We start from the raw sequence: 18,971 nt of genomic DNA, 5'->3' as shown, positions 1-18,971 counted from the left end.
ATTAATTACTACCCAAATTACAGGTTTTGGTGTTAGAACTAGTACCTGGATCATTATTTTGTAATTATTTTAAAATGCTATGTCATTTGCCTTTTACCTTTTTTCTGGGATATTTTATTCCTGCTTGAGGGCATTTTGGGGCATGTAAGTTTGTTCAGAAACTTGTTAAGAAGACCTGCTAGCACAATTAGTACAGACTTGGCAAAAACAGACTTGTCTCCTATTCACAGTGTTCAAGAGGGGTCAGAAGGAACCCTGCTTTCTGTAGCATGACATGCCATTTCTATTAGGTGTGGTTTTAGAGCAAATGAGACAGTTACTTTACCAAAAGCTAGGTATATTCAGAGAACTTAGGCTTTAAATAGTAGTTTGTTGCTACTCTTGCTAAAGGGGGAATATTTAAAGGGATTCAATATCATGATGGTTTAAAAGTAAGTGGTTTACAAATTGTTGTGATAATGAGTGTGTAGGCAGATCTTTAAGGGGGCCTGTAATCTGATGCAGTTCTCCTTTGTTCTAGGTTATACTACTCCAACTGCCCCCCAGGCATACAGCCAGCCTGTCCAGGGGTATGGCACTGGTGCTTATGATACCACCACTGCTACAGTCACCACCACCCAGGCCTCCTATGCAGCTCAGTCTGCATATGGCACTCAGCCTGCTTATCCAGCCTATGGGCAGCAGCCAGCAGCCACTGCACCTACAAGGTAAGGCCACGGTCCCCTTAATGCGTCAGTCTCATGTTGGAGAGAAAGAAACCAACTACATACCCTTAAAGGAATCTGTGGATTAGTTCCTTATTAATGGTTGCTTTCACATACTCTCAGATGTTCACTGTTGTTACATTATAGTAACTGATGTACTAGAACATACCACAGAAATACTTGGCATTTAACAGTGAAATTGGCTGGGAACAGTGGCTCACGCCTATAATCCCATCTCTTTGGGAGGCCAAGGCGGGTGGATCATATGAGGTCAGGAGTTTGAAACCATCCTGGCCAACATGATGAAACCCGGTCTCTACTAAAAATACAAAAAAATTGGCTGGGCACGGTGGCTCACGCCTGTAATCCCAGAACTTTGAGAGGCTGAGGCAGGGGGTTCACGAGGTCAGGAGATCGAGACCATCCTGGCTAACACGGTGAAACCCTGTCTGTACTAAAAAATACAAAATATTAGCCAGGCGTGGTGGTGGGCGCCTGTAGTCCCAGCTAGTTGGGAGGCTGAGGCAGGAGAATGTCATGAACCCGGGAGGCGGAGCTTATGGTAAGCCGAGATTGCTCCACTGCACTCCAGCCTGGGCAACATAGCAAGACTCTGTCTCAAAAAAACCAGAAAAATTAACTGGTGTAGAGGGCATGCCTGTAATCTCAGCTACTGGGGAGGCTGAGCAGGAGAAGCACTGTAACCTGGGAGATAGAGGTTGCAGTGAGCCAAGATGGCGCCATTGTACTCCAGCCTGGGCGACAGAGCAAGACTCTATCTCAAAAAAAATAAATAAATAAAAGGTGAAATGGTGCCATCCAAGGGCCAACATGAGGAATGACACTGAATAGGTTCTGTGGTTTCACAATGACCTTTTTGGGTAGGAGAAGGCTATTGTTTTAAAGAGTGTGTGTGTTTTCACTCAAAGCAGCATGACTGATAGAATTGTACTTTTTGATGCTTTTATCTTTGGTTTCATTGACCTTGTAAATGGATAACCGCTTTCTCTTTGGGAAAAACATGGTAGTTCACACAGGCAGGAGGGGAAGGGGTGCATCACGTGAGCCAAGAAATGGTCGTATGACCTAATTGTCTGGAAAGAACATACCCATGTTCAAGAAATCAAGCATCACTGCCTTGGCTTAAGCAGTTGACGTGATTTTCTCTACATTATGTAGAGGCTTAATAATCTAAATATTATAGGCAAATAAAAATTCTTAACTGGGTATCCTGCTATAGGATGAACAGAGCTCATACCCCATGACTGGTTAGCAGGTAAACAGTGTTAATATTACTTAACAAAAGATTTTAGGTCTTTGCTTTAGACAGTCACTTAGGTGGCTTCTGGATACAGTCTTGAAGGTACATTGAATTCTGGTTTGAAAGAAGACATTTTGGGGAATAAACAAGAAATCAACTTCTAACCTAGACTTATCTGCTCTAGAGGTAAGAAATTAGCTCTGACAAACACTCGTGAAATTACTTTTAAAGTGCACAGTGAGTAATCAAAGCCACTTGGTAATTTATACTTGGTAGGCAGCCTTTGCGGTAGCTAAGTTAAACTTAGTGGCTTATTCTTGGAAGGTTCTCATTTCAGAGTGTCATCAGACGTATGAAGTCCCATTTGATGCTCTGATGCAACAGTATATCCAAGCCATATCTGGGGAGTTTTATGTATGAATTGGGGTTTGATAAGGGACCTATTTCAGCTCGGGAAAAGTTAGTACTTCACACTCCCTCTGGTTTTCCTGGGTTTTGTTGGTTGGTTGGTTGGTTGGTTTTTTTGAGATGGGGTCTTGCTCTGTTGTCTAGGCTGGAGTGCAGTGGCGAGTGCACCCACCTCCCAGGTTCAAGCCATTCTCCTGCCTCAACTTCCCAAGTAGCTGGGACTATAGTCATGCACCACCGTGCCCAGCTAATTTTTGTATTTTTAGTAGAGGCAGGGTTTCACTATGTTGGCCAGGCTGGTCTCGAACTCCTGACCTCAAGTAATCCGCCTGCCTTGGCCTCTCAAAGTGCCGGGATTACAGGTGTGAGCCACCGCACCTGGCCTGGCCTGCCTGTTGATTCTTTGGGCTTTGCTTAAAGTACTAATAGCTCTAACTCAGTCTGCTGCAGCTGTGATGTAAACTGTTAGGGCCAGGGGGTAATAGAAACCCCTGGAGTTTTCCTTGGAATTGAGATTAATTTTCATCGTTTAACAGGGATACTTACTTCCAGGTTCATCCGAGCAGGGAGTTGGGAGGGGTCTCTTTGCCTTACTCTGGTGTTTCCATTACGGAGACTTGGAGCCAAGTTAGATTAATTTATGCAGCCCCGTTTAGTAAATGATTTTTTCTGGTTGGTTGGTTGGTTGGTTTGGTTGGTTTTTTGTTTTTTGTTGTTGTTGTTGTTGTTGTTGTTGTTTAGACAGAGTTTCGCTGTTGTTGTCCAGGCTAGAGTGCAATGGCACAATCTCGGCTGACTGCAGCCTCCGCCTCCGGGGTTCAAGTGATTCTCCTGCCTCAGCGTCCTGAGTAGCTGGGATTACAGGCGCCCACCACCGCACCCAGCTATTTTTTGTAATTTTTTTTTTTTTTTTTTTTTAACCGAGTCACGCTCTGGCATGATCTTGGCTCACTGCAAGCTCCGCCTTCTGGGTTCACACCATTCTTCTACCTTAGGCTCCAGAGTAGCTGGGACTACAGGCGCCCACCACCACAACCGGCTAATTTTTTGTATTTTTAGTAGAGATGGGGTTTCACCGTGTTGGCCAGGATGGTCTCGATCTCTCGACCTCGTGATCTGCCCGCCTCGGCCTCCCAGAGTTCTGGGATTACAGGTGTGAGCCACGGCGACAGGCCAATTTTGTGTTTCTAGTAGAGACAGGGTTTCTCCGTGTTGGCCAGGCTGGTCTCGAACTCCTGGCATCAGGCAATCCACCTGCCTTGACCTCCCAAAGTGCTGGGATTACAGGCATGAGCCACCGCACCCGGCAGTTTGTTTTTTGAGATGGAGTCTCTCTGTCACCGGGGATGGAGTACACGATTAACAGCTCACTACAACCTTCACCTCCCGTGCCCCAGCGGTCCTCCCACCTCAGCCTTCCAAGTAGCTGAGGCCACAGGCATATACCACCATACTTGGATAATATTTTTCTATTTCTGTAGAGGTGTGGTCTCCCTATATTACCAGGCCAGTCTCAAACTCCTGGGCTCAAGCCATCCTCCTACCTTGGCCTCCCAAAGTGCTGGGATTACAGGTGTGAGCCACCATGTTTGGCCTGGTCTGTTTTTAATAAATGAGAATCATAAACCTGCAAATTCTCTAAATTTATGATGCCGTGGACTTACGTAAATGTTACTCCAACCTAAAACTTACATTTTTGTTAGTTTCTAGTCTTCAGCAGTCCCTTTGAGAAAAAGCATTTATTCCCTAGCAGATCACTTCTCCCGGATCACCTAAACTGGTAGCACAGAATATCGCGACGCTCTTTTATAGCTTTTACTGTGATGAATGGCGCATATTAATGTCTCTTCTGTGGATACAGTTGATTCTTCCCCTTCCTTAGCATTGTCTTCAAGCAAATGTAGTTGGACCAGCACTCAGTTTGATGTAGTTTACTTTAGGATTGTATTTATTTCCAGGCTTAATCATAACATTGCTTATTATAGATTTGTAGCATTCTTACCCAGGAGTTTTGTGGTTGGCAGACCACACAAGAAAGGTCGCTTTTTAATTTTATTTATTTTTAATTTCTCCTCTTAGACCACAGGATGGAAACAAGCCCACTGAGACTAGTCAACCTCAGTCTAGCACAGGGGGTTACAACCAGCCCAGCCTGGGATATGGACAGAGTAACTACAGTTATCCCCAGGTACCTGGGAGCTACCCCATGCAGCCAGTCACCGCACCTCCATCTTACCCTCCTACCAGGTCAGTCTACTTTTTGTGGCAAAACAAAAACAGTGACAAAACAGTTTTTTTCAGGTTATTGACCAGCTTGCTTTGACCTCTTCAGGTAAGGTATGTTATCTGACTGTCGGAGTAGTAAGTCATCTGATCATACTTAGTTACATTAAAGCCTCAGTTCTAGGGTCCCGTAGTGTTGCCTGACAGCTAATAACTATTCTTTCTAAATACAGACAAAAACATTTTTACCACTCTAAGTTCTTCTTTTAAGGTTCTTCCTTTTGCTGTTTTAGTTAACTCAGATAAGAAGCAGAAGTATATGAAAGCATGCAAACAGAACCATAAAAGCCACCTTCCCCAATGCAGTTAGGATAAGTAAAGTGCAGGGCATTATAAATCACCTTAATCATTTTACATTTTACCTAATGCGTAAAGGTTCATTCATGCACTAACCTTTTAATGTTTGGGCAACTCTTTTTTTTTTTTCTTTTTTTTTTTTTGAGGCGGAGTCTCGCTCTGTCGCCCGGACTGGAGTGCGATGGCCGGATCTCAGCTCACTGCAAGCTCCGCCTCCCGGGTTTACGCCATTCTCCTGCCTCAGCCTCCCAAGTAGCTGGGACTACAGGCGCCCACCACCTCGCCCGGCTAGTTTTTGTATTTTTAGTACAGACGGGGTTTCACCGTGTTAGCCAGGATGGTCTTGATCTCCTGACCTCGTGATCTGCCTGTCTCGGCCTCCCAAAGTGCTGGGATTACAGGCTTGAGCCACCGCGCCCGGCCTGGGCAACTCTTTTTATTTTATTTTTATTTTTATTTTTATTTTTTTATTTTATTTTTTTTTTTTTTTTGAGACGGAGTCTTGCTCTGTCGCCCAGGCTGGAGTGCAGTGGCCGGATCTCAGCTCACTGCAAGCTCCGCCTCCGGGTTCACGCCATTCTCCTGCCTCAGCCTCCGAAGTAGCTGGGACTACAGGCGCCTGCCACCTCGCCCGGCTAGTTTTTTGTATTTTTAGTAGAGACGGGGTTTCACTGTGTTCGCCAGGATGGTCTTGATCTCCTGACCTTGTGATCCGCCCGTCTCGGCCTCCCAAAGTGCTGGGATTACAGGCTTGAGCCACCGCGCCCGGCCTATTTTTATTTTTTTTATTATTATTGTCTGGCCAAGTTTTCTTTTTTGAGACAGTCTCACTCTGTTGCACAGGCTGCAGTGCAGTGGCACGATCTCCACTCACTGCAACCTCTGTCTCCCAGGGATTCTCATGCCTCAGCCTCCTGAGTAGCTGGGACTACAAGTGCACGCCACCATGCCTGACTCATTTTTGTTTTTGTTTTATTGTTGTTTTGAGATGGGGTTTCACTCTTGTTGCCCGGGCTGGAGTGCAATGGTACGATCTCAGCGTACTGCACTCTCCACCTCCCAGGTTCAAGTGATTCTCCTGCTTCAGCCTCCCGAGTAGCTGGGATTACAAGTGCTCACTACTACACCTGGCTAGTTTTTATTTGTTTATTTTTTAATTTTTATATTTTTAGTAGAGATGGGGTTTCACCATGTGGGCCAGGCTGGTCTGGAACTCCTGACCTCAGGTGATCCACCTGCCCTGGCCTCCCAAAGTGCTGGGATGACAGACGTGAACCACTGCACCCAGCCAGTTTGTTTCTTTTGAGACGGAGTTTCGCTCTTGTTGCCCAGGCTGGAGTGCAACGGCGTGATCTTGGCTCACCACAACCTCTGCCTCCTGTGTTCAAGTGATTCTCCTGCCTCAGCCTCCCAAGTAGCTGGGATTAGAGGCAGGTGCCACCACGCCCAGCTAATTTTGTATTTTTAGTAGAGACGGGGTTTCTCCATGTTGGTCAGGCTGGTCTTGAACCCCCAACCTCAGGTGATCCGCCCGCCTCGGCCTCCCACAGTGCTAGGAATATAGGCATGAGCCACTGCACCTGGCCCAATTTTTGTATTTTTAGTAGATACAGGGTTTCACAATGTTGGCCAGGCTGGTCTTGAACTCCTGGCCTCAAGTGATCTGCCTACCTTGGCCTCCCAAAGTATTGGGATTATGGGATTACAGGTATGAGCCACCATGCCCAACCTGCAAGTTTTCTTAACCCATGTTTAATTAGATGTGGGTTTTCAAATTGTTTGAATTGTGCCCTAAAAGTTTTGCTAGAAGTAGCAGTTCCCTTTTTTGCACTTATTTCATTTTTTTGCAGCAGATGTGAACAGGTTTAGGAACAAGTAGAATTGATTGGGTGTCTCTCATTACAGCCAGCTTGGAGCAAAAGTGGGCAGGGCTTACAACTCTTCTTCCACAGAGCTGGTTTGTACCTATTGCATTGAGAGCAGTTAATCTGGCAAGTTGGATAGGTACACAGTGAGACACTACTGAATTCATACAGCAATGGTGAGGGATGTGGTGTGTTAGAAGCTTTGTTAGTTTGTTTCTTTTTGGAGACCAGATCTCACTCTGTTGTCCAGGCATGGGATACAGTGACACAGTCATAGTCCCCTGTAGCCTCGAACTTCTTGGCGTAGTTTAAGCGGACTTTAAAATGTGTGTCCTTACTGTTTCTCATCATGATTTGTGAAGCTTCATACCAGATGATTTTTTTTTGTTTTTGTGGTTTTTCTTTTTCTTTTTTTTTTTTTTTTTTTTGAGATGGAGTTTCACTCTTGTTGCCCAGGCTGGAGTGCAGTGGTGCAGTCTTGGCTCACCGCAGCCTTTGCCTCCCGGGTTCAAGTGATTCTCCTGCGTCGGCCTCCCAAGTAGCTGGGATTACAGGCATGTGCCACTATACCTGGCTAATTTTGTATTTTTTGTAGAGATGGTGTTTTTCCATGTTGGTCAGGCTGGTCTCGAACTCCTGACCTCAGGTGATCCACCCGCCTCTGCCTCCCAAAGTGCTGGAATTACAGGTGTGAGCCACTGCTCTCGGCCTTTTTTTTTTTTTTTTTTTTTTTTTTTTGAGACGGAGTTTCGCTCTGTTTCCCAGGTTGGAGTGCAGTGGCGCTATCTTGGCTCACTGCAACCGCTGCCTCTGCAACCTAGCTGGGACTACAGGCGCATGCCACCATACCCAGCTAATTTTTGTATTTTTAGTAGATGGATTTTCACCATGTTGGTCAGGCTGGTCTCGAACTCCTGACCTCAGGTGTTCCACCTGCCTCAGCCCCCCAAAGTGCTGGGATTACAGGCATGAGCCAATACCAGACTTCACCTCCCAGGTTCAAGTGGTTCTCCTCCGTCAGCCTCCCAAGTAGCTGGGACTACAGGCACCCGCCAGCAGGCCTGGCTAATTTTTTGTGTTTTTTACTAGAGACAGGGTTTCACCGTGTTAGCCAGGGTGGTCTTGATCTCCTGACCTCGTAGTCAGCCTGCCTCAGCCTCCCAAAGTGGAGCCTTTGCTTGAGCCTCCGCTCCCACCCGAAAATGACCATTGTTTTAAATGGGAATGGAGATTAAGTGGAAACTCTTTAAGGGTTATACAGATGGTGGTTATAATATTTCCTTCTCCCAGCTGGGCACGGTGGCTGACGCCTATAATCCCATCACTGTGGGAGGCTGAGGTGGGCGGATCATGAGGTCAGGAGATCAAGAGCATCCTGGCTAACACGGTGAAACCCCGTCTTTACTAAAAATACAAAAAAATTAGCCGGGCATGGTGTCGGGCACCTGTAGTCCCAGCTACTCTGGAGGCTGAGGCAGGAGAATGGCGTGAACCCGGGAGGTGGAGCTTGCAGTGAGTGGAGATTGCGCCACTGCACTCCAGCCTGGGAGACAGAACAAGACTCTGTCTCCAAAAAAAAAAAAAAAAATTCCCCCCTCCCATTTAATGTTTTATTTTGAACACAAAAATATTTGCTGACTTGAAATTCAAATTGTTGATGTGTAGAAAGTAACTTCTGTTTTATGGATGTCTGTGTCACATGCTGTGAATGTCTCTTTTATTCAGGGGATTTGAAATAACAAGCCTCTTTTTTCTAAAAAGCTGGGTTTTGTTTTTTTGTTTTTTTTTTCTCCTCTCTTTCAGCTATTCCTCTACACAGCCGACTAGTTATGATCAGAGCAGTTACTCTCAGCAGAACACCTATGGGCAGCCGAGCAGCTATGGACAGCAGAGTAGCTATGGTCAACAAAGCAGCTATGGGCAGCAGCCTCCCACTAGTTACCCACCCCAAACTGGATCCTACAGCCAAGCTCCAAGTCAATATAGCCAACAGAGCAGCAGCTACGGGCAGCAGAGTGAGTTGCTAAGAGAGAAAACCAAATAAGAATGATTGTGTTTGGAGTTTTTTTGTGGGGTTGAGTTTTTGTGTTTTTCTTTTGAGATGGAGTTTCACTTTGGGGGCTAAGGCTGGAGTGCAGTGGTGGGATTTCAGCTCACCGAAACCTCTGCCTCCTGGTTCAAGCAGTTCTCCTGCCCCCACCTTCCGAGTAGTTGAGATAGGCGCCCACGACCAGGCCCAGCTAATTTTTGTATTTTTCATAGAGACGGGGTTTCACTATTTTGGTCAGGCTGGTCTCAAACTCCTGACCTCAGGTGATCCTCCCCCATCAGTCACCCAGAGTGTTGGTATTACAGTCGTGAGCCACTGCCACGCCAGCTGTGTTTGGAGTTTTTGAACAAGGGGAATACTCTTTATCATTGTTTGCTTTTGGAATCCAGGACACATCTTGAGGGCATGACATTCCAGCTAACATCTTGGATGTCCCAGTGAAGATTTCAGTGCTTTTTTCCAATTTAATTGTTTTTAGTATGCCTTGCCAAAGAAGAAAAGAGATACTGTAATTGATCAGAAAAAAATGTTTTAGACTGCTAGTCCTGCTGTCTTTGGGGAGGTTGTATGCAGTGAGTAAATCCAAGATCGTTTTTGGCCTCCCTATCAGTCATTAATGTAAAGTGGGGAGGCAGCTATTGCAGGCCACTATGATTTTGATAGTCAAATAAAAGCTATGGTTTTTTTTCGGTTGCTGTTTTGTTTATATCCATTAAGGGGAAAAAAGGCCAGGCATGGTGGCTCACACCTGTAATCCCAGCACTTTGAGGGAGGCCAAGGCAGGAAAATCACTTGAGACCAGGAGTTTGAGACCACCCTGGGCAACGTAGTGAGACCCTGTCTTTTTAAAAATAAATAAAGATTCTTTAAAAAACCCTGTCTTTTTAAAAATAAATAAAGATTCTTTAAAAAAAAAAAAAAAATAGGGAAGGAAAAGGGGGAAAAAGAATCCACCTCACAGAATATTTGCAGTTCTATGTGGAGAGAGGTAACCAAAAACACAAAATTATCTTCAGAATTTAGTTTGTACCAGGATCGTTGGTCTTTTTAAATTACGTTCCATCCACGGGGATTTCTCAACAACTGAAAGGAGTAGTGTTGGTTTATGTAGTTGAGCCCCTGGCAGTGTGCTAAAGCCCTGAGAAACCTGGCTCTGTTTTCATTTCTTGAGTATAGCTCAAAAGCTGCTTTTGGAGACATCTTAGGATAGGGAACCCTATAAACTATATGTTAGGCAGAGGGCTTTTTTTTGTTTAGAAGCGGTTTATTCTAGGCTAACTATGTAAGGTTATTTCAGCTGTGATGAACCAGCAGTTTTGTTGAATTTAGCCTACCCATTAGGGGTGCTTTATCGTGTTATAAAGAAGATGGTGCCTTGGTTAGTGCCTTGCAATTGAGGATTTTGTTACTCCAGGAGAAATTACATCAGGCAGTGGTGTAAATGCTGGTCCATGGCTTACAGATGTGACTCTTTCCTCAGGTTCATTCCGACAGGACCACCCCAGTAGCATGGGTGTTTATGGGCAGGAGTCTGGAGGATTTTCCGGACCAGGAGAGAACCGGAGCATGAGTGGCCCTGATAACCGGGGCAGGGGAAGAGGGGGATTTGATCGTGGAGGCATGAGCAGAGGTGGGCGGGGAGGAGGACGCGGTGGAATGGGGTAAGAGCAAACCTTTTCTCCTTTTACCTAATTTTGTTTCATCCATAGGATTTTCAATGGAAAGAAGGGACTGAAAGACATAAGAAATTAATTTCTGCATTTCCATGGACAATCTGTTGAGCTCAAGCCATCTTCTAAAACATGGAAATGTCATCTTTGTGGCATACATTAAGTGGCAGTTTATTTTCTTTCCCTGCCAGTATACTTCGTTGGGTCGGGGAGAACAAAGAATGGTTTTGAAACCAGAGCTTTCAGTTCCCTTCATGGTTTCCAGAGGTGAGAAGCCTCTGTGGGTAATAGATTTGGGATGGAACACACACAACCCTTCTAATGACCCTAAGTTTTTAACTAATTGCATTTGAATGGTTGTCTTGAAATCCCTGGTGTATATACTGCAGAAAAGGAATGCAGCTGTTTTCCACAGTGTTTGTCCCCAACTTCTGTTTGTACTCAGAGTCGTTGAACATAATTGAAGATTTTTGTCCCATAATCCTTAAACTATAGCCTGAGGTGCACCTGATACATAGAGTTTGGATGGAGCACAGAAAAATCCAATAGCATTTTGCAGAGTAATGTATATAATTATAGGCTCACTTCCTATTGGCGATGTTGAAAGTCTAAATCGGTTTGACCATTTTGATTGATGGCACAATCTGGTTTAGAAAACTTTGTTTAGATCAATGACATAACCCTGCTACCTCTGCCTGCCCTTCCCCTCCCTTCTCCCATCCCCTTTTCCCTATCTGATGTCTGTACTTTGATGAAGGTGAGCTATAATATTGGTGGTTAACATAATCCAGAAGGCTTAGTTCTGTGTGTGTTCTGTCCCTATATAAACTAGTTAAAAAAAAAAAAAAAGTTATGCAGAATGTTAGATATTTACATTTGATTTGGCATGCCACTATTCTAGGAAAAATTAAATAGTATTTTTTTAAAATAGAATGAACTTCAAAATTAAAGTTGATCTTTAACTTCCATATTAGCAAATACTCTTCACTACTGAAAGTACTATTTTGCATATTCTGCATAACTTTAAGTCTTTAGTGAAATCTTTATTGGAAGAAAGTCGTTTGACAACAGGCAAAAATTTAATGATTTGGTATGAAGTAAAATCAATCTTCTGATTTGGAAAATATTATAAAGGTTTCACTTCTTTTTGGATGTTTTAAAATAGACATAGACACTTGAAAGTACTATCATCACGTCTCAAATCACCTAGAATTCCTAGTATTTTTAAATTGCAAAAACAATTTCAAGTTTATTTAAATACTTCAGAAGTTATAATCCTACTAATTGTGCTAGACTTTGCTAATAGAGGGGGCCCCTCTTTCTGGATGAGAAGTCTCTCTCGGAGCCATAGAAGAGACCATGGCTTTCCCCATAGGTTTTACAACAGACTGTGAAGCAGTCTGTCGGATCCTGTGGGGATACACAGGGGCATTTCCCTCGTCCCCCCTTTTTATTGTGGTGTGGTGATGGTTTTCAGTGTCTTCTGCAGGTAAGGCACTCAATGTTGTTAACATGCCCTTTTTCATTGCCTCAGTATTTTGATATTTTCATTGGCTGTTAAACGTGGAAACTTTTTAACATGCTTTGTCGCATTTATATGCTACAGGTTACAAAGTGAGAGCCTTGTATACACTTCAATACTTAAAAAGTACCCGTACTCAGTACTCAGCCGGCAGCATAATGAAAAGTGGGACTAGACACGGTGTCCATATGGAGAGGAAAAATATACATAGAATATTTTTAACAAAATGTATTCATTGTATAAATGGAATCCTTCTGTAACTTTGGTAACTGCATACTTGTTGTTTGGTAATGAACCAGAGGAGGTATAATACTCTAGAATTGTGTAACATTAAAGTGTAAACTTTTGTGTTTAAAGAGAGAGAACATTTTATGGTGTGTACTTTTAAAAAGGAAACAAAGCTGCATGCAACAGCTTGAAATTGTGTATTCAGGTATTAAAGGTGCAATACTGGTTAGAAAAATCTCAGGGCCTCCCACTGGGGAGCTGCCTTTATTTAATTCTAAAGAAAACAAAATTTAACTCCCAAAGTCCAATTCATATTTCCCCCTCCCCTCTTTAAGTAATTTTACATGGCATAGTCATTATTCTAACTGATATGTCTATAAAGTTGCACCCCCAGTCCGCTGAGCCTTGGTATTTGTTGTAAATTCTCCTTTCACAGCGATTGTTAAATCTGTTCGTGCCCTGAGATGTATGGCTTTATGCTGAAGATTGGCTGGATGCGTCCTCTGATGTGTGTTGTAGGAATTTAATGTGGTTGTCTCCTGCTTTATTATACTGTGACTTGTTAGGAAACCCTGGGCCTCATTTGGCTCTCCCTTGGGAGAGGTTGAGGGTGCACCTTTATGAACATGGAAAGGTTTATCACAGCATTTAACCCCCACTTACTCCTCCCCTCTATACCAAGCTCTTCTGGTTTTTCACCTGACGGGGTGGGTGTTTGGGATCTATTTTTTCTTCCTAATTTGCCAAGTATTGCACTATTAATACCAGCCCCCGAAATGAAAGGAACCAACCACACTGGTGTGTACAATCAGACAAGCAAGGTTGTATATTGAGGAAATTTGAGCAAGCTGCCCTGAAGAAAGGCATAGTGACAAGATGAGAGAGATGCATTGTTTGGAGATGTGTTTAGCCAGTGCCCTTCTTCCCCACGAGCCCCCCCAAGGCTCAGAGCGGTACTGGCTTTTAAAGGGAAAGGCCTTCATTTCTTCGTTTATCCCCCCAGCAGCGCTGGAGAGCGAGGTGGCTTCAATAAGCCTGGTGGTAAGTTTTTGAGTATTACCATAGATAGTGTTTTAAAAAAAAAAAAATGCAGTCAGTTTTTAGAAAACTATAATTTTTTTATTAGTTTCATAAGCGGTTTAAAAATGATCTGTACAAAAGAGACTAATGGGTACTGCCGGCATTGTCTTAGGGGTAATAAGGTTAACCTATGGTTACAAAACAAAGGGTAACTTCAAGTATTGAGTAACTGCTTCTGTAATATGGGGGAGAATAAATTTTTAAATTTGGTTTATTTAGAGGAAAAATTTTGACTTAAATTTAACACTGATTTGGCACATAAGCATTGAGAGTGTATTTGGTTAATGGTTTAGAAGCAAACCAGCAAAGAAAAAAGCAAACCCTAGCAAACCTTTCACAAATGTTAAAAGAGGCACTGCTCCATTTTAGCAGTGCGGGTCATTTTGAATTTAATGAATCCCCATCAAATGGTGGTGTAGTAGATAGCTATGTGTGTTTGTAAGGTTTGTAGCTTGCAAGACGTGCACTAATAATATTTTATATGATCTTTCCTGGTTGGCAGGACCCATGGATGAAGGACCAGATCTTGATCTAGGTAATTTTGAATTCTTGTACTTCATATTGTGCTTTATAAATTAATGGTACAGAGGTAAATGCATGCCTGGAGTTCAGCAGCCTTCTAGACCAGCGTGATATTCTTGCTGTCAAGGACAATTTGGGGAATCCTTTATTGTGAGCATCTATTCATAATGGCCTTAAGTGAAGTAAACCAAAAGTTTGATAGCATTCTTCTTAGTATGCTTGGTAGTTTTCTTAGATTTATGATGAATATCCTTGGGCAGTAGTGATCAGATAGTTACGAAACCCCTATAGATGCATGATAATAATTCTCTTGTCTTGTTTTCTCTGAAAGGCCCACCTGTAGATCCAGATGAAGACTCTGACAACAGTGCAATTTATGTACAAGGATTAAATGACAATGTGACTCTAGATGATCTGGCAGACTTCTTTAAGCAGTGTGGGGTTGTTAAGGTAAAAGCATAACTGGGTCATCTGGCAAAACTTGAAACCACAGAGCATTTTAAAGAGAGTGAACTGATGCTGAGAGTTGTTTTCTAAGGTTGCTTTTGCCTGACTTCTTTCTAGATATCTTACGGTTTGTTCCTTTAAAAAAAAAAAAAAAATTAGCCTTTTTTTGTTTTTTGAGATGGAGTTTTGCTCTTGGTGCCCAGGCTGGAGTGCAGTGGCGCAGTCTTGGCTTACTACAACCTCCGTTCAAGCGAATCTCCTGTCTCAGCCTCCCCGGTAGCTGAGATTACAGGCCTGCACCACCACACCCAGCTAATTTTGTCTTTTTAGTAGAGATTGGGTTTCACCATGTTGGTCAGGTGGGTCTCAAACTCCTGACCTCAGGTGTTCTACCCACCTTGGCGCCTCCCAAAGTGCTGGGATTACAGGTGTGAGCCACTACGCCCGGCCTTCCCTCCTCCACCCCTAGAGACTAAGTCTTGTTCAGCCTCCCAGGTTCAAGTGATTCTCCCACCACAGCCTCTTGAGGTAGCTGGACTTACAGGCACGTGCCACCACGCGCAACTGATTTTTGTATTTTTAGTGGAGATGGGTTTTCACCTGTTGGCCACGCTGGTCTTGAACTCCTGGCCTCCTCAAGTGATCCACCTACCTCAGCTTCCCAAACTGCTAGGATTACAAGCATGAGCCACTGCGCCCAACCTTAAATTATTGTGTCTTTATGCTAATTTTTTTTTTTTTTTTTTTTTTTTTTTTGAGACGGAGTCTTGCTCTGTCGCCCAGGCTGGAGTGCAGTGGCCGGATCTCAGCTCACTGCAAGCTGCGCCTCCTGGGTTTACGCTATTCTCCTGCCTCAGCCTTCCGAGTAGCTGGGACTACAGGCGCCTGCCACCTCGCCCGGCTAGTTTTTTGTATTTTTTAGTAGAGACGGGGTTTCACCGTGTTAGCCAGGATGGTCTCGATCTCCTGACCTCGTGATCCGCCCGTCTCTGCCTCCCAAAGTGCTGGGATTACAGGCTTGAGCCACCGCGCCCGGCCTTTATGCTAATTCTTAATAGCTAGTAATGCAGATTTTTCTTCGGGTATTTTGACTGTTTTTCAGTTCTTGCTCTTCTGTATTAATTTTTGAGTTAGTTTATGAACCCCATAAACTTCAAAACTTTAAAACCCCAATTGGATGTTTACTAAATTTATGAAGTAATTTCAGGAGAATTTACATTTTTGTAATACTGAGATCTTTTTTTCCCATAAAAATTTTATTTCCCCGTTTGTTTATTTACTTATTTATTTATCGAGACAAAGTCTCGCTGTGTCACCAGGCTGGAGTGCAGTAGCGCGATCTCAGCTCCCTGCAGACTCTGACTCCTGGGTTCAAGCGATTATCCTGCCTCAGCCTCCTGAGTAGCTGGGATTACAGGCACCTGCCACCATGCCCGGCTAAGTTTTGTATTTTTAGTAGAGACGGGGTTTCACCATGTTTTTCAAGGCTGGTCTTGAACTCCTGACCTCAGGTGATCTGCTGCCTCAACTCCCAAAGTTTTGTGATTACAGACGTGAGCCAGCACGCCCGGCCTATCCCTATTTATTTTATTATTTATTTTATTTTACTTTGAGACAGAGTCTCACTCCTTCACTCAGGCTGGATTGCAGTGGCGCAGTCTCGGCTCACTGTAACCTTTGCCTCCCGGGTCTCCTTGCCTCAACTTCTCGAGTAGCTGGAATTACAGGCTCCTACCACCATCCCTGGCTAATTTTTGTAAGTAGAGATGGGATTTCACCATGTTGGCCAGGCTGGTCTTGAACTCCTGACCTCATGTGATCTGCCCACCTCGGCCTCCCAAAGTGCTGGGATTACAGGTGTGAGCCACCATGCCCAGCCTATTTAGATCTTCAGTAAAGACTATCAATTTCTGTAAAGGTCTTGCAAATTTTACTAGTTTTACTTCTAGTTTCGTTTATTTTCAAGTTGCTGTGGTTAATGGTCTTCGTTAAATGACACTTTTCTGGTTATTACTGCTGTGTAGAAATACAGTTGATTTTGGGCGGGTGCGGTGGCTCATGCCTGTAATCCTGGCACTTTGGGAGGCCGAGGTGGGCATATCACGAGGTCAAGAGATCGAGACCATCCTGGCCAACATGGTGAAACCCTGTCTCTCCTAAAAATAGAGAAATTAGTTGGGTGTGGTGACACACGCCTGTTCAGCTAATCGGGAGTCTGAGGCAGGAGAATCGCTTGATCCCAGGATGCAGAGGTTGCAGTCAGCTGACATGATGCCACTGCACTCCAGCCTGGAGACAGAGCAAGACTCCGTCTCAAAAAAAAAAAAAAAAGAAATACAGTTGATTTTAGTAAATCTTATATAAGGCAATTTCTCCCTACTTGTAGTTGTTTGTGCACAGATAACACACACATCTCAAAAGTAAAATGCTCTTAGTGTCTGCTGTCATAGTCTACCTATGCAAGACTTCTTTTGTTTTTTTCTTTTGAAATGGAGCCTCACTCTGTCGCCCAGGCTGGAATGCAGTGGCTCAATTTCAGCTCACGGCAACCTCCGCCTCCTGGGTTCAAGCCTCAAGCCTCTTGAGTAGCTGGGATTACAGGCGTGAGCATATTAAAAAGACTGCTTTTTAATATGTATATAATATGTAGTTTTTCCAGGAATGTGGAGTTTATCCTGGTTAAGAAACTTAGTATTTACCGTCAAAATTTTGGAAGTAAAGATGTGAAAATAGATTTCCAAGCTGGGTACAGTGGCTCACAGGTGTAATTCCAGCACTTTGAGAGGTCAAGGCAGGAGGATCCCAAGGACTGCTTGAGCCCAGGAGTTTGAAACCAGCCTGGACAACAGAGTGAGATTCTGTCTCATAAAAAAGAAAAAAATGCATTTCCACATTATTTATACCACAGTTTTGCCATGTTTTCGTTTCAGTCTTTAGGTATCATGTTCTTTTTTTTAAGTCAGAGGTATCAATATATATATATATCCTGTTGTAATCTTTTTTAAGCCCTATAATTAGATTGCTATCACATGTTACTGGATATATATAAACAATTACAGACTCAACTGATCGTATGCATATTTAATGCAAAAAAGTACACATGAAGATTCTTACACAAGGTGGCTCCTGAATTCAAGTCAGCCACATCTGATACTCAGCTGAAAGACTAGTCATCTCTTCTAACTGGAGGAAGTAGTGGCTGTGTTAGACTAACCAAGAATCACTGTAGTTCACTCACAGCCTGTGCACTATACTTCATGGTTTTGTTTTGTTTTTTTTTTTTTTTGAGACGGAGTCTTGCTCTGTCACCCAGGCTGGAGTGCAGTGGCCGGATCTCAGCTCACTGCAAGCTCCGACTCCCGGGTTCACGCCATTCTCCTGCCTCAGCCTCCCGAGTAGCTGAGCCTACAGGTGCCTGCCACCTCGCCTGGCTAGTTTTTTTTTTTTTTTTTTGTATTTTTTAGTAGAGACGGGGTTTCACCATGTTAGCCAGGATGGTCTCGATCTCCTGACCTCGTGATCCCCCCGTCTCGGCCTCCCAAAGTGCTGGGATTACAGGCTTGAGCCACCGTGCCCGGCCCTACTTCATGGTTTGAGGATAATTTTCTTTATGCCACTCATGTCTTACGTGGTGGTATCAAAGCCTGACTACCCCTACGAGGTGGCTGTGCTCAGTGGGTACCTGTCTGGGCATAGAAAATGCCAGGGCAGGCGAACCAGCATCAGAAGATGGCTAAGGAAGGAGTGGGGCCTATCCTGTTCACTTCCACACTTTGTAACTTTGGGTCTACTTTGGTTTTTGTGACAAAGCAGGGATAGAGGAGAAAATAACTTAAAATTCTGAAAAACTTAAAGTGGAGAAACAGTGACATTTAGTGACTACATGTGAAAAATTGGTACTCTTCCTGGATTTTGCCTGGACTTTTTTCTCCCAAATTAGTATATTCTAGTCATGCCTAACTATGCTGGTCTATGTCTAGATGAACAAGAGAACTGGGCAACCCATGATCCACATCTACCTGGATAAGGAAACAGGAAAGCCCAAAGGCGATGCCACAGTGTCCTATGAAGACCCACCTACTGCCAAGGCTGCCGTGGAATGGTTTGACGGTAAGATGTACTCACTGGCATTCTTAATCTCCCTGGCTATAGAGTATGACAGGTGGGAGGAACTTGTGAACCATAGGAGCAAGAAGACCTTCCATCTCTTTCTGGGGGAAGTAGATTGCTGATCTCCCTTCAGTAGTATTAGGACCCAGCCATTGACCCTGGATTTGGAGATCCCTTTTTTTTTTTTTTTTTTTTTTTTTTTTTTGAGACGGAGTCTCGCTCTGTCGCCCAGGCTGGAGTGCAGTGGCCGGATCTCAGCTCACTGCAAGCTCCGCCTCCCGGGTTTACGCCATTCTCCTGCCTCAGCCTCCCAAGTAGCTGGGACTACAGACGCCCGCCACCTCGCCTGGCTAGTTTTTTTTTGTATTTTTTTAGTAGAGACGGGGTTTCACCGTGTTAGCCAGGATGGTCTCGATCTCCTGACCTCATGATCCGCCCGTCTCAGCCTCCCAAAGTGCTGGGATTACAGGCTTGAGCCACCGCGCCCGGCCTGGAGATCCCTTTATTTTCAGGCTTTAGTATTA

At 44.0% G+C, this 18,971-nt stretch overlaps 1 protein-coding gene across 3 annotated transcripts in view; it reads left to right on the top strand.

Annotated features, from left to right (window-relative positions):
- Positions 1 to 18,971, top strand: part of EWSR1 (EWS RNA binding protein 1) — a 32,498-nt gene that overhangs the window by 9,374 nt on the left and 4,153 nt on the right. Inside the window, exons 5-12 of one of the 3 annotated variants that reach the window (XM_010359293.2) lie at positions 521 to 707; positions 4,453 to 4,620; positions 8,622 to 8,833; positions 10,349 to 10,529; positions 13,295 to 13,329; positions 13,871 to 13,903; positions 14,222 to 14,340; positions 18,318 to 18,447. In XM_010359293.2, the coding sequence (XP_010357595.1) occupies positions 521 to 707; positions 4,453 to 4,620; positions 8,622 to 8,833; positions 10,349 to 10,529; positions 13,295 to 13,329; positions 13,871 to 13,903; positions 14,222 to 14,340; positions 18,318 to 18,447 (1,065 nt within the window). Of the gene's footprint in view, positions 1 to 520; positions 708 to 4,452; positions 4,621 to 8,621; positions 8,834 to 10,348; positions 10,530 to 12,144; positions 13,363 to 13,870; positions 13,904 to 14,221; positions 14,341 to 18,317; positions 18,448 to 18,971 lie in introns of those variants that run through there. The other 2 variants (XM_010359287.2, XM_010359299.2) reach the window with 2 other exon arrangements.

This window comes from Rhinopithecus roxellana, chromosome 13, assembly GCF_007565055.1.
Source record: "Rhinopithecus roxellana isolate Shanxi Qingling chromosome 13, ASM756505v1, whole genome shotgun sequence".
NCBI classification, from domain to species: domain Eukaryota; kingdom Metazoa; phylum Chordata; class Mammalia; order Primates; family Cercopithecidae; genus Rhinopithecus; species Rhinopithecus roxellana.
Note: the sequence above shows the minus strand (reverse complement) of the source record. Positions and strands in the feature narration are given on the sequence as shown.